The 14,370-nt window shown below is 34.8% G+C and overlaps 1 protein-coding gene across 1 annotated transcript; it reads left to right on the top strand.

Moving 5' to 3' along the window:
* Window positions 1-518: 518 nt before the first annotated feature.
* LOC108986294 (cyclic nucleotide-gated ion channel 1-like) lies at window positions 519-14,015 on the top strand. The gene is made up of 6 exons (XM_035691491.1): window positions 519-609; window positions 2,227-2,265; window positions 2,471-2,628; window positions 3,661-3,944; window positions 6,736-6,847; window positions 13,542-14,015. Exons 1-6 carry the CDS (start codon window positions 519-521, stop codon window positions 14,013-14,015), a joined length of 1,158 nt encoding a protein of 385 aa, XP_035547384.1.
* Window positions 14,016-14,370: the final 355 nt, after the last annotated feature.

Below are 14,370 nucleotides of genomic sequence, written 5' to 3'. Positions count from 1 at the left end.
AGTTGAGGAACTTGTATCCACACCTTGTGGGCAAGGTCCTTTGATGAGGGGGAAAATGATAGGGCCTTGTGGACAAGGTCCTTGAAGGGGTAGAGAATGTAAGGAACAGAAGGTGAATAGCATGGCAGTTGGTGTGAAGTTTAGCTTCGAAATGAAATAAGAGTCGAAACGGTGCGTAGCATTCATAACTGAAATAACAGAACAACTTAAGTGAAACGGTGCGTATTAACCAGAGGCAAGCGTAACAGAATTAACTGTCTGAAACACTACCGATGGGTTAACGACGACGTTTCAATCTTCTTCTTAGTCTATAAATAGCATTGTAACCAGCAGAGCTGGTATCGAGATCTATCTTAGTGAGATTCTTCATTTTCTTGTAAGGAGGTTTAGGGTTCCTCGAAAACCCTTGGCAAGAATTAATAAACTGGTTCTTGATTTTACATACTGATTTGCGAGTTCGAGAGTTTAGTTCTTAACAATTCTGCTGCATTCCTTTGTTCTGGTTTGGTACCTTACAGATGGTCACAGATGCTTGGCTCATAGCGAAGAGGTATTTGAGATCTTATTTCCTAATTGATGTTCTCGCAATTCTTCCCCTCCCACAGGTAAATTAAGGAGACTAATTTTCTGCTTCAAAGTGCTTCATTACTTAATTTGCCCCATTTTTTCTTTTTTCGAGGAGGATCATCATGATGTCTATATATTAATTAACCTCTCTTTCCATTAAATTAAGGGTGCATGTCGTTTTATTTTCTTTTTATGTAACTTATATGATATTTACTGTCATTTACCATTGGCTTCTCTAATATTCAATTTGTGCATATATATATATATATATATATACACACACACGGGAACGGCTCCGGGTGCGTTAGTCCCGGGGTGCACCTGACATAATGATTTAAATAAAAAAAAAAAAGCAAAAAAGTCAGTAACTTATTTTTTTAAAAAAATAAAATATAAAATTAAAGAAAGACAAAAAATCAAGATTAAAAAAAATCTAAAGTTTAGCAAAGTATGAGCATTGGTTTGCATCCATATTGGATTATCTATTTACTCTCTATATAATAATAAAATATTATTAATTTAATATTTTATCACATTTTATAGTTCTACTAATTAAAATATTAATAATAATTATATTATAATCAAATTAATAATTAATATTATATATTGAGTGTTTTAATTATTTTATTAGTTAAATTTACTTAAAGTTGGATTTTACAATGAAAATGCTCTAATTAAGTGTTTATGTTTTAAAGAGTAAAGTCATTTTAATTTTTTTATTTTAAAAAAATTAAAACATAAAGAAAGAAAAACGAGTACACTGTCAGAACAAAAAGGACATAAAAAATAAACGTCAATTCATGTGCACCACGGGGCTATTAAGAGTCTTTTGATAAAACATGATCATTCATTAAATTCTACAAGGGAGCTACACGTCAAATGGTCAAGGGTCTTAAGGACCTTTTAGTAAAATTGGATCTTTTATTAAATTTTATAAGGGAGCTACATGTTAAATAATCAAGAATTTTAAAGGTCTTTTAGTAAAACAGAATTTAACGGAAAAATAATAAAAATTAACTGAAAAATAATAAAAATTACTATTTATAGTTAGATAGCCACTTATTATTATTATAATAGAGTAGATTTATATATATATATATATATATATATATATATAATTTCTTGTTGCTTAAAAGTTGATTGAATTAAATTAAATTACAAATGTGGTGAGTTCAAAATGGGTTCTCGACAAGTCCATTCTCACTACAAGGCTTGCGGTCACTCTTGAGAGTACACCCACAGGTGATTTCCTCTCATATTCTCAAACGCAACTGGATTTGACAGTGACATAAAAACCCTCTGAACACCTGCATCAAAAGACCAAAAACTCTCACCTAAACGGACACAAAGGACACAACAAGACAGAACAAGGCACAACAAACATAGACTACACACGGAATACAAGAAAAATATTGTTTATTCCTGTTCATGCTCGATTGGTGTTTATTATCATAGAATAGATGTATATATATATTTATACATATATATATATATATATATATATATATATATATATATATATGCGCGCGAGCGCGTGCAAATATAAATATATGCTTCTTTGGGGTATATTTGTATTACTTCCCAGTACTTCTTTATTTTTCAGTCAGAAGATGAATAATTAGAAAAAAAAATAATCATTTGTCCATGTACGATGAGCACTCTTGTTATTATACTTTCGTAGCAGATGCAAATCAATTAAATTTTAATGGCTTCCCAAATATACTATATCTTGTGTCTTTTGGTAAAACAGGATTTAACATTACATCTTATTGCTTATATATTAAATTAAATATGCTTAAGATGATGTGCTATGCTAGTTGATCTTGACTACACTGATTCTTATCTTTGAGGTCTTACTTCGAATATTCATTTTTAGAGAAATGAGACACTCGAAATATTCGAGTAAAATTTCTCAATGCTCTTGTCCCTCTCCAATATGTGCCAAGAGCTCTCCGAATTTATGGGTCATGGAAGAAAGTAAACCGGACCAACAAGAAACTTACTCAAAATGTACTGTTTAGAAGCGTATTTAATCTCATTCTATACATCCTTGCCACTCAAGTAAGTTGATTACCAATTTCATATTCATTTTAGGCCACCTATATATTTTTATTGTTTATCTCATTTTACTTTGGCGAGTCTCACGTTTTTAAGTTATATGAATCAACATTGACAAATTAAATGCATGCACTTCACACATATGTGTGTACTTTTGTATCAATGTATTATGTATACTTATATTTTATGCTTATAAAACCTGTGAACAACCTGCAGTTTTTCGTGGACCCTTATGGTTTGAAATTCTTTTGTACGCCCATTCCTTTTAAGATCGCACAACGTACTTAAGCACTAGAAATAGGTTACTCTGACATAGGATCTTACTAAGGGAAGGAGTGAAAAAAATAGAGAAAAAAGCCTATGATTAAGTAAAAGAGAATTAAGTTTCTTTTGGTCAATATATGTTTCAAATGTTCGAGAGAGCCTAGTTATAATTGAATTAACCCTATGAAATAAAGGAAATACAATTCCACACATGTTAGAAAATATTATATATAGAATATTCACATCACATATGAATATTAGAATAACATTTTAAGAATATTCTGGTAAAATTAGTTGATCTAATTATAAAAATTAAGTACAGACTATAGCATCCAGTCAAACTCAAGCTGATCCAGTAGGATTAGATTTCGAAAGCATATTAGCTAAATTTTCTTCAAAAGAGATATTGCGTAAGATGATGATTACCAAAATAGCAATCTATTTCGATACATTTGACACAATGGATAAGAGAACTAGTCACCTGCACAAAACACATGACTATTAGAAGTCTTTGTTACTATAAAAGTTATAAATCCAGGAAGCAGGGCTTCCCATGCATGTATAACTTAATTCCTTTGGTATTTCTATAGCTGGTGGGAGTGTACGGCAAAATTAACTAGAAGAATACTAGACTTGTACGTAATATTATCACGTTCTCAAAATCATCGACTATTATTACTGCCTTTTCTTTCCTTTCTAAATAAAAAGTGTAACTTTTACAAACTAATTATCTTTCAATCTCTTTAACTAACAGATTTATGGATCTTTTAGGTTCTGGGTGCCAATTGGTACCTTTTTGCCGTCGATCAAGAGATGACGTGCTGGCAGATAGCCTGTGAAAAACATACTGGATGTAGCCAAAGTTCGTTCAGTTGTGATAGCAGTTTGAGAAATTACCCCTTTATAAATGATTATTGCCCAATTCATGAAACACAAAATATGATCTCCTATGATTTCAGAATATTCCATGAAGCCATTCAGTTGGGTATTTTGGCGTCCACAGATATTCCACGAAAGATGGTGCATTGTTTTTGGTGGGGCCTGCGAAATTTGAGGTTTGCACTTGTTAAAACTCTTTGGTTTTTGTTAATTAGTGCTTGTCATTAGTAAACATGATATCATGCCAAGTGATGAAGATTTTTGCTAAATTAAGTACCAGTTGTAAGAACTCTATTAAATTCTTACGTACATATCTTGTAAGCATACGAAAGGCATATATATATATATATATATATATATATATTTCTCTAATAGAATCAATGGATTTTTTTTTTCACTTTTAATACTAGCCTCCCTTTGACATTTTAAAAACTTTCTCGGTTATAATGTGTTAAAGAACTAACCATTGATCCAAAAGTCCTAAGACAGTTGGATGTTAATTTTATTAAATATTTAACCTTCAGAATCATAACATTCCACCACGTTTCTGAATCCGACATCCACGACGGCCTACTCTATCGACAATGACCCTGTGGTAGCCATTTCCCTTTTAGCAGCTTCACTCATCTATCGGTATTCAATAACTTAAAACTAAGCCCATAAATAGTACCAAAGCATTCTAATCTAGCCTTAAAGGTTGCCCCCTCCGTGACTTGAACTCTTGACGTGGTCCCTGCTCTGATACCAATTGTTAAAGATCCAACTATTAATCAAAAAGTTCTAAGATTGTTAGATACTAATTTAGTTAAACATCTAACTTTCAGGATCATAACATAATTTAACACTGTTGGTCTTATTATAAAAGTGCACTTCTTATACGCTCAAAGAATACATGACAATTTAATAGACAAATTTAGAGTAATTTCTTTCAAACATAAATCTTTCTTCCATATATGCTTCAATTCTATCAAGTAAAGCACACAAGATATTTTTTGATGCAACATTGTTTCTCTCACACAACTAATTTTATTGCATGCATATATAGTTTAGATTTTGATAACATGATATGGGAAAATCTTAGTAACGTAGGCAAGCAATTGGCAGCGACAACGATATAAGATTGGATAAGATCGCAACGTAAGTGCTTACCATTATCAGAAGTACTAGTGTTAATGTCAAAAAATAGCGCAATAGGTCGGAAGGGGAGAAAAACTCATTCCTGGCCTACTGAGACTATTCAAGCTTGTGTTGTAAAGAGCCCTCGGTGGTGGTCTACTGCAACTGTAGGGTGTCCGTACGTGCATCCATGGCAATGAGCAATAAATAAATACAAAAAAAATAAAGAGGCAGGGACACACAGATTTACATGATTCGGCGTAATGCCTAAGCCTACGGGGGTTTTGGGGAGGAGAAAATTCACTATAATATGATTGTTTTACAGTCACTCATAGTTTCTTATCCTCGCTGCATAATGGAGATCGAAACTCTATCTTCTGATGGAGATCTCGTTGTTGGAGTCCCTGTCATGAGGTTGAAGAAGCTGAAGGAGAAGTCGAGGTCCCCCTGAGAAAGTTGAAATCTACCCCTCCCTTTCTTTATGTCCCATCTTCTCTGCTTTACATTAAATCTCCACTTTTCCTCCTAGCACCCTTTTTCTTCCTTAGCTTTTTACCCCCTCCTTCCTTCTTTCTTTCTTCCCTCCTGAATAGATCCTCCCGCTTGGGCTGGGCCTAGAACCCATTATGGGCCTATGATATTTTATCCCCTCCAGTTGCCTGTGATTTTTAAGGTTAATTCGCACTAAAAGAAGTCCTTGAGAGAAGATCAAATATATGAGAGAGATGCATAAGTCAATAGCAATTCATAGAAAAATAAGCCCTGGAAGGTGTCTCTGGTCGTTCGTTCCACTTGCGTTAAGCGATAAAGATTTCCAAGTGTGATGCTAGGAGGGAGATTGGCTCTGCTGCGTAAAGTGCGAGTGCAGAGCTTGACTTTGGCGGGAGATGGGCTCGGCTGCGTAAGGTCCTAGCGCAAAGCTTGGCTACGGTGGGAGATGTACTCTATCGCGTAAGGTGCGAGCGTAGAGCTCGGCTTTTATAAGCGTAAGGGTGGTCGGGTAGTCAAGTGACTTGCCCACCTATTCAGGCTCCAGGGAGGTTGGGCAGTCCTTAAAGTTTCCCGCCTGTTGACTTGTTATGAAATGGTGATAAGCCGAGCACACGCAGATTTACATGGTTCAGCGTAATGCCTACGTCTACGGGAGTTTTGGAGAGGGGAAAATCCACTATAATATGATTGTTTTATGGTCTCTTATCCTCATGTCACAATGGAGATCATAACTCTATTTTCTGGTGGAAATCTCATTGCTGGAGTTCCTGTTGTGAGGTTGAAGAAGCTAAAGGAGAAGTCGAAGTCTCTCTTAGAAAGTTGAAGTCTGCCCTTGTATCTTCTACCCATTTCTTGCTTTATGTCTTATCTTCATCTTCTCTTATTTATATCACACCTCTACTTTTCCTCTTGACACCATTTTCATTATTCAGCTTTTTGTCCCCTCATTCGTTCTTTATTTCCGCCCTCCTGAAGAGACACTCCCCTTAGGTTGGGCGTAGAACCAATTATGAGTCTGAGATATTTTATCCTCTCTAACTAGTTTCTTTTGGGTCTCCCTTTTTTAGTTTTGATTTGATCGGATTAATATACCATGTTTTTTAAAATTGATAGGGACAATTTGGACTTCTTAAAGGAGAAGCGGGTACAATGATGATAGTGCTAATTAAAATTAATATCTTAAAGTGAAAAATGATCAATTATTATTTAATTCTGATTTGATTTCGTATAAAAAATAATGAGATGATAATAATTAAAAAGATTATTGAACCTATTTTTTCTTTTTATATGGTGATCTTTGTTTGATCTTGTCTCGTCGGTGACCTTGGTTGCTGATTATAGCTACTCCAATTTTTGCAGTTCTTTCGGTCAAAACCTTCAAACAAGTGCTCGATCCTTGGAAACCTTATTCGCAGTTTCGATTTCCATCTCTGGCTTGCTACTGTTTTTGTATTTCATTGGTAATTTGCAGGTTGGTGCTCAATGTCTTCATTTTCTCAACTTCATTATTTTACTTTTTTGTTCAATATTTCTTACTTCAATGATAAAATTTTCATAATTCATCATCAATATATCTATTTATTTTGTGTTAGATCTAGCTATAATCTTCTTTAAGTACTTGTGTTACTTTATATATAAGTACGTACGTACATGATATATATGGACTTCAGTTCAAAAGATTAAATTAATTAGTTATATATGCACGATCGAAGTCATTAAATTGCAAATTGAGTTTATACTTTTGATCATTTTTAGTTTTTCTACTTCATTCTACAAGAAAAATGTTAATTTGTAACCAAGTTATTTAATTGTTATGAAAATGGCAATTTTCTACTAAAATGATCAGTCAATCTCATAGCAAGTAGTAGTCATGATTCTCATCGTGTATAACTCATCACAAATAATATTTTTTTTTTGTAGTGTCGATCGATCACTTACTAATTACTATAAAAATGTAGATTACTTATTAAGGTTTTATAATTTCATGTATTGAATATTTATTTTATTTTATTTTCTATCAATTAAGCTTTCGGGTTAACTATTAACGTATCAATAAGATGAATTTGATCAAGAGCTTAATTTGTTTTGGTGCAGATGTATATGCAAGTGGAGAAATCTATAGAACTGGATACAGTATTTAGAAAGAAAAAGATCGAATGTCAACGAGATTAAAAAAAAAAACAAGTAGTTGGATGAACAGAAACAATCTCCCTAGGGAGATTAAAAAAAACATCAATGTCTACTTGAGCAAAATTGAAAAAGAAGGGAAAGAAGTTGATCATATGGAGAGTACTCTACCGATAGATTGGCTTGATCAGAATATTAAGAAGCAGGTTAAGGTTCATCTCTGCTTACCCCGGCTGAAGGAAGTGAGTGATCTCTCTCTCTCGTGTTGTGTCGTACGTTAATTGTTTTTCACTTGGTTGAAAGTTTTATTTGTTTTAATTCTTCATTTGGTGAAATCTGAAAACATAACATGAAAAAAAATACACAGGATTTCTCTACACAAGCATAAAAATCTAACAAAATCCAGAAACCTTTCCTCTACCAGCCTGAAAGAAAAATTCTAGAAAATTATTTTCTCCAGAAAATTCTAAATGAACTCATCATGAAGGCCTAATTAGAAACCTCCAAAAAAATATCCATCCATGGTCCCTCTATTGTCCCCAAAATTGAAAGCTTTGATCCCAAAATATTTCTGAAGGTCACAAGATGAATTTTCTAAAACCATGAAACAATCATGTGAAATTAATATTATCTATTATATCTAATCTCTTGAACCATTTTTTTTTCGTTCTCCATCAAAACCATAGTTCTGAGGAGAAATATCAAGTTCTCTATTGACATGTTTTAATTAAGAATCTTGAATTATATAATTTATTGTACTAATCTTTGTATTAATATATACCCAAGAAATTTATATTCTATACAAAAAATATTCTTACAAAACTTTAATATGGCCTCCACAGATAAATTTCCTAGGACACCACCGCGCGCTAATCATGATAACATACACATTGTACCACATTCATTCTTTTTTAGATGCAATAATGAAGCCAGGATACACAACGATAGAACTCGTTTTGCACGGCCTGCATTAATATATAATATTGCATAAATTAAGTGCTGTTGACATTAATCTCTGCTTTGAAGAGAATATACACTGACGTCCACATCATATAGCTAGGTGGCCAGCTTCGCCATTCCAAGCTGCCTAGCTTTAGGTGATCGGTCTTGAGTCTTGACGTCAATATTGATCTGTTCTATACTAACTAGGACTTATTTTTGCATGAGACTAACTCAGTAGATTACTTATCCTAGTGGGAGTATGGTTGAGATTGATTTGGAATTAATCTCCTATACAATATAAATTTGTGCGAAATTAAGTTAGAAATGAATAATTAGACATTGAGGCGCAAGAGATGATTAGGAAGCTTAGCGAATTTTCGATCTTGCGACGTGTATTAATTATTTTGTTCTAACTTAGATTAACGCGACAAATTTCTTAAATGTGTGTGCAATTAAATGCGCATAGTTTAGTAACTTTGAGATAACCATGAAGAAAGTCTAGAGATTATTTATACGACTTAATTGTCGCATTAATCTCCTCCATGAGCAGTAGTTGGAAACGAATGAAAATTTTTTTGAAAGCCAGATAGTCTTATACCATCATTATTGTAAAACCTCTAAAATGTCTAGAATAAAATTGGAAGTGCGCGTGGGACGCATGCACTACAATTTTTATAGAAGTTGATGGGATCAACTATCATATAGAGCTAAATCACTATTTTGCCTTTAAGAATCTTGTGGGTAATAGAAGAAATTGTGTGTTATTTTTGTAACGCAAAGATTAATTGCTCCTATATTTTGAGGTTGAGCATTATAATCTCAAAGCAATTTAGATTACTCATAGATAAGAACATACTCTCTAAAACTTGCTAGTATGTCTGGCGAGTAAGGATATTAAAATCTGAGTGTGCAAGCGTGTTGAGGACATTCTTGATTGGCACATTCATTTTTTTAAAAAATTTTATCAGTACACATTTATGTGGTATTAGCACTGGTAATCTTGCTCAAGTTTTATTTCTCTCTAGCGAGAACAAATAGGTTCTTGCAGATATATAAACTTTGGAGCACCCCTTGAGAGTAATACCAAGCACCTTGGAGGTTTGCGTGACAACTGTGGCAAAAGTCTGAATAATTAGGTACGACTTATCTAAACCAAAACTAAAAATTTTGCTCATGGTTGCACTGATGCAAGATAGGTTTTAGGTTAAGATAATTTCTCGCTAAGTTTTTCTTTTTCTCTCCTATAGTAGATTGAAGAATATGAAAAATATTGAGTATGCAAGAAATAAAGATATATCACTAGTTAGCAGCTAAAACGTCACATACTGCATTTGTTGCACAAAACGATGTTTTTATTAGCGCTTTTAATGCGATATTTGTGAAGTCTATACCTAATTTGATTTAAGACTTATTGAAAGTAGTGGTGTTAGTGAAAATTCCTAGAGGTTTGGAAGTTGGATGGTCACTCATTGACTCAGTGGTATTATTTCTCGGGTGGGGAAATAATATGCTAAAATATGCCATAGAGGCATAGGATGATGGGTGTGAAGTTTGAGAAATTGAAAATTTTCTCGCTAATGAAATCCCTCTCCTTGGTTTAGTAGAGTCAAAGAGAAAAGGCAATATGAGCATTTTCTATGTGAAGGTTCCTATAAATGCACATTAAGGACTTTGATAATAAATATGTTGTTTCATCATATAAATGCGATCCAAATTTTTTTTTATGAAAATATATTTTTCGGTTAAAATTTTTTTTTGAAATCGCAATCGTATGAGTTATATGATGAAAACAATTATCTCGCAGTTTATTGACTTGCTGAGAATGGTGTTATAAATGAATTATGGCGCAAAGCAATTGTTACATCACACTTGGGTTGATGTAATATGGGTTGCAGCCTTAATTTTGATTTGTCGTCCTTAGATCGAGTTCATTCGCTTTTGAGAAAGGCTAAGTGACTATTTTGTGCAAACGTGAATTCTATTAAAAGTCGAGAGGATCTAAACTTGATCATTTTTTTTGGTTGAGTCAAGAAAATTACTCGTATTTTCTGCGAGAGTGGGGAATTGTGGATTTTTGTAACACTTATTTTTGGAAAGAACGTTTTCATCACATTTCATTCCACATTACCTTAACCTTATTTTTTCAAAATTCTTTTTATATAAGATCATCGAAAATAGTGGGAGTAATTCAACAACTAGTGGGAGTATACCTTTGAGTTTGAGTTAAGGTGTACCATTAGTGATAGTGACTCCCAAAAGTTATAGACTATAAGGATCCTCATAAATAGCGTGGTAGCTTTATATCAATATTCTTTCGTCGTTTAGAGACTAGAAAAGAATATTTATAATATGGCTCCGCTAAAGGTATTGAATTCACATAGTATGAATCCCAACATAAAATCTTAGATTCGCTTCACTTATATGATCCAACCTGGGGTTGTTGATCTAATTGACAAAGGAAAAGTGGAGTTGATAGAGGTATAGATCCATCTCTTGGCACTAATTGAATTGCATTTAGATAGCTATTGATCGCATATTTATTGAAACTTTTCTTGAAGGTGTTAAATAGCTGATTCTCATAGGAGAATTAGATGGTACGCATGATTGTTGCTAGTACTATTTTGGTACAGAAAGCGAATGAATGCTGCTAGTGCTATTTACATGCGGCCTAAACAAACCATCTATTCAAAGATACCCAATGTACCTAGTCGTTTTTTTTTATTAAACGACCTATTAAATAAAATGGGGTTCTTTGAACGCTGTCGACAATATTAGAAAAGTGGCATAAAAAGAGATATTGCGAACTGGTTATCTTAGATAATTAATTGTCGCTTAATAAGAGGATTTCCATACTTTGAGGTGATGGACATGAGTTTGTGAAAAGAAGCTCGGATTTCATGTCTTGTGAGACTGTTTTTGAGGAAAACAGTTTCTAGGAACTCTTGTTCAAAATCCATAGACAATTAATGAGATGAAAAATACTAAAGAATCTAGTTTTGCCTATACTATTTGATGTTTCCATTATGGTTTGCTCATAAAAGTTATAGGTTAAGTTTTTGTTAGAGGGTAAATATGGCTTACTTGGTTAAGTGACTTTGTGATGCGATTGTCGTTAATAGTAACGACTAGACTATTATGATTGTCTTTGGGAGCAAAGGCCCTAATCGCTTTACCCTTAATGAAAAATAAATAATAGTTATCTCACATGCTTTTGTTGAGTGCAAGAGATTTAAATGAAACATTGAAGTCGCAAATTAAGTTTGCTGAATAACATCTGTGGTCACTTTGTAGATTCTTAAAAATCGCAGTTAGACTTGCTGACTAGAATCTATGGCTTATATTGTGAGTTTGACCTAAATAAGATTCGCGATGAGTCATCGCTGACTTCATGATTGTGCAAATGACTTTTACATGTAAAAGTTGAGTCTCTTGGTACGAGCATGTTTTGGAAAGTTACTATACATTAGAATGCGCATTGAGAGAAATGGTCATTAAACACCACTTGAGAGTTGTGGTTTAATAATTTGTTGTTGACCATGTGATTTCTCTGTACCTCACAGTATTGCTCGTCATGCACATGATACTGATGTGTTCTATGATCATGTAGCGTGATTGGAAGCATTCTTTGGTATGCACACACATTCACCATAAATTTAGGAGTTATGGTGAAAAATGTATATTGACAGGCTTAGATCGGCTCACTCACACGAGCGATCGCCTTTGGCGCTACAAAGAGGTAGCGAGCAAAGATGAGACAATGTGTTACTCGGTACTCCGGAGAGGGATAAGTTGGAAGACACAAAAGATATGTCGCCTTAGTGGGAGCTAAGATGAGGTCTAAGGACCGTGCATGGTTACCCACATACCATGTAGCCTGTGGTTTAGCCAGATGCGAGATCCTCTTTGGCACTTTGGATAGCGAGCAAATGGAGGGACTCGGGTTAGGCACTGAGATAGTGACTAGACTAAAATCTGTACGGTGAATTGAGAATAGATATACGCTCTTTCTTTGGAAAGAGAACTCCACCGTAGCATGTATTTCATACTACATGTGCTTTTGCGACCAACAGTAGAGGTGAGTGAATGGTTCCCTGCTTCCTCACCGTGTGAGTCCTGTAGGTTATAATTGATGACCCTAATTTATTTATGCCCTTAGGAGACCTTTGACTATGTCACAAGGTTGATGTTTTAGTGTCTGTTACTTTGGCATGTTATCTATGGCCATGAATGATGCGGTCTAAAGAGGCATTGCTGGGAAAGCAACTGGATTGAAACTAAATGACATGAGCGCGAAGGGAAGACTATTTGGTAACACATCGATAATGGTGTATACTCATTGCCGGCAAGTTATGTTGCTTCTTGGGAGTTGCAATATAGCTGTGAGTACATCATGTTTTATGGAGATTGAGCATTGCTCTGAGTCATTTGGACTCGAGAGGGATTAGGGATGCTTAGTCTGATGTGACCAATTGAGTCGGGGCATAACGAGACACTTTTTAGGGATGTTGCTATGCTGGTCTTTTCTAGGAGAGATTTGGTATAGTGCTCCCATTTTTCTTTTACAGCTGTGCTCGATGGTTGCACGGCCTATTTGCCAGTATGAACAAGATTGAAAACATATTGAGAGATGTAGACCTAGGGTCTTGCCCACTATGTGTGAGTGGGAGATGTAAGAAAGGGGCACCCATAGTGGGCACCCCTTCACCTCCTCTTGGGGGTTATGAAGTGGCTCTTAAGCCACTTCATGAGGCTTGATGGCTGGTCCTTAATGGCCAGCCAGGGAGTTACACTAGAGAGGCTATTTAGGTAGTCTCTCCCCCTCTTTAGAATATACACTTAGACAAAACAACTCTATCTCAAATGGTTCTCTCTAGTCACGGCATCTAGGCTGTGGAATGTGTGAGTGTTGCTCTGGTATTACCACGTAGCACACTCCACCATCGATGTGAAGATCGTGGATGAACAACGACACTGGAAAATCCGTGGAACAATCGCACTAGATTCGAGATATTTCCTGTGAGGTAATATCGCTTCCGCTGTATACTTTGATCTAGTATTTCTAACATATTCTTTTTCTTTGGATTGTTTGTACGTAGGTCCCAATGCTTGAACAAAATGATACACTCTTGAACTTGATCCTCAAGAGACTGAGGCCAGTGTACTATACTTGGGAGGGCAGGTATATTTTCCGGGAGGGAGAACCAATCGATCGGATGGTCTTCATCACGTCTGGCATCGTGTTGAAACTGATGAGAAGGACCATCAATGGCACGGGATCCGGAACCGTACTCGAGTGTATTCACGAATATCATGGTGATTTGGATGAAGTTAACGAAATTCTAAATTGGGGTATAAAAAAACTCGAAGACTCCTCCCCACACGGCCTATCCAACCTCACAATCTCTAAAATAACTCTAAAAACACATACGGAAGTTGATGGCTTTGATCTAATGGCCAAGGACCTGAGGGAAGTGCGCCGCAGAGCACATCAAAGGCAGCAGGCTGTCCAAGGTGGTTCCACGAGTCTACTTTATAAAGTGTTTTCTAGCGATATTGAATGTTACGGGTGAAAATAGAGAATGAGCGTATATAGTTTATTTAATGAATAAAACTGACGTTAGACGTGCATAGATAGTTTACTAGCCAAATGTACCTATATATGTTTATGATCACAAACTTTATGTGATTGGTGATATATGATTGTGTAATAATTAGTGGCTTTAACTTATAATTAGTGGCTGCATGCAGTATTGACGGTGGCAGAATTGGCGTTTGAATGCTTTTGGATTTTATTAGAACGTATATATTTTGCATGCAAATTAGTCAAATTACTTTTAATGGTTTGAATTTTTCTTACACATTTTGGTATTTTCCGTTTGTCATTTTCATATGGTATGTCGGATCACTTATGATGTCGACTCGAGT

The sequence above is a fragment of the Juglans regia genome, chromosome 7 (genome assembly GCF_001411555.2).
Source record: "Juglans regia cultivar Chandler chromosome 7, Walnut 2.0, whole genome shotgun sequence".
NCBI classification, from domain to species: domain Eukaryota; kingdom Viridiplantae; phylum Streptophyta; class Magnoliopsida; order Fagales; family Juglandaceae; genus Juglans; species Juglans regia.
This window is presented reverse-complemented; position numbering and strand designations above follow the sequence as displayed.

What these genes read in the sequence shown, in the direction of transcription:
- LOC108986294 (XM_035691491.1), top strand. Translation starts at nt 519, where the DNA reads ATGGTCACAGATGCTTGGCTCATAGCGAAGAGGTATTTGAGATCTTAT. An exon ending in TCTTCCCCTCCCACAGGTAA is followed by an intron (nt 610 to 2,226) that starts ATTAAGGAGACT and finishes TACGATGAGCAC; the next exon opens with TCTTGTTATTATACTTTCGT. An exon ending in ATTTCATTGGTAATTTGCAG is followed by an intron (nt 6,848 to 13,541) that starts GTTGGTGCTCAA and finishes GTTTGTACGTAG; the next exon opens with GTCCCAATGCTTGAACAAAA.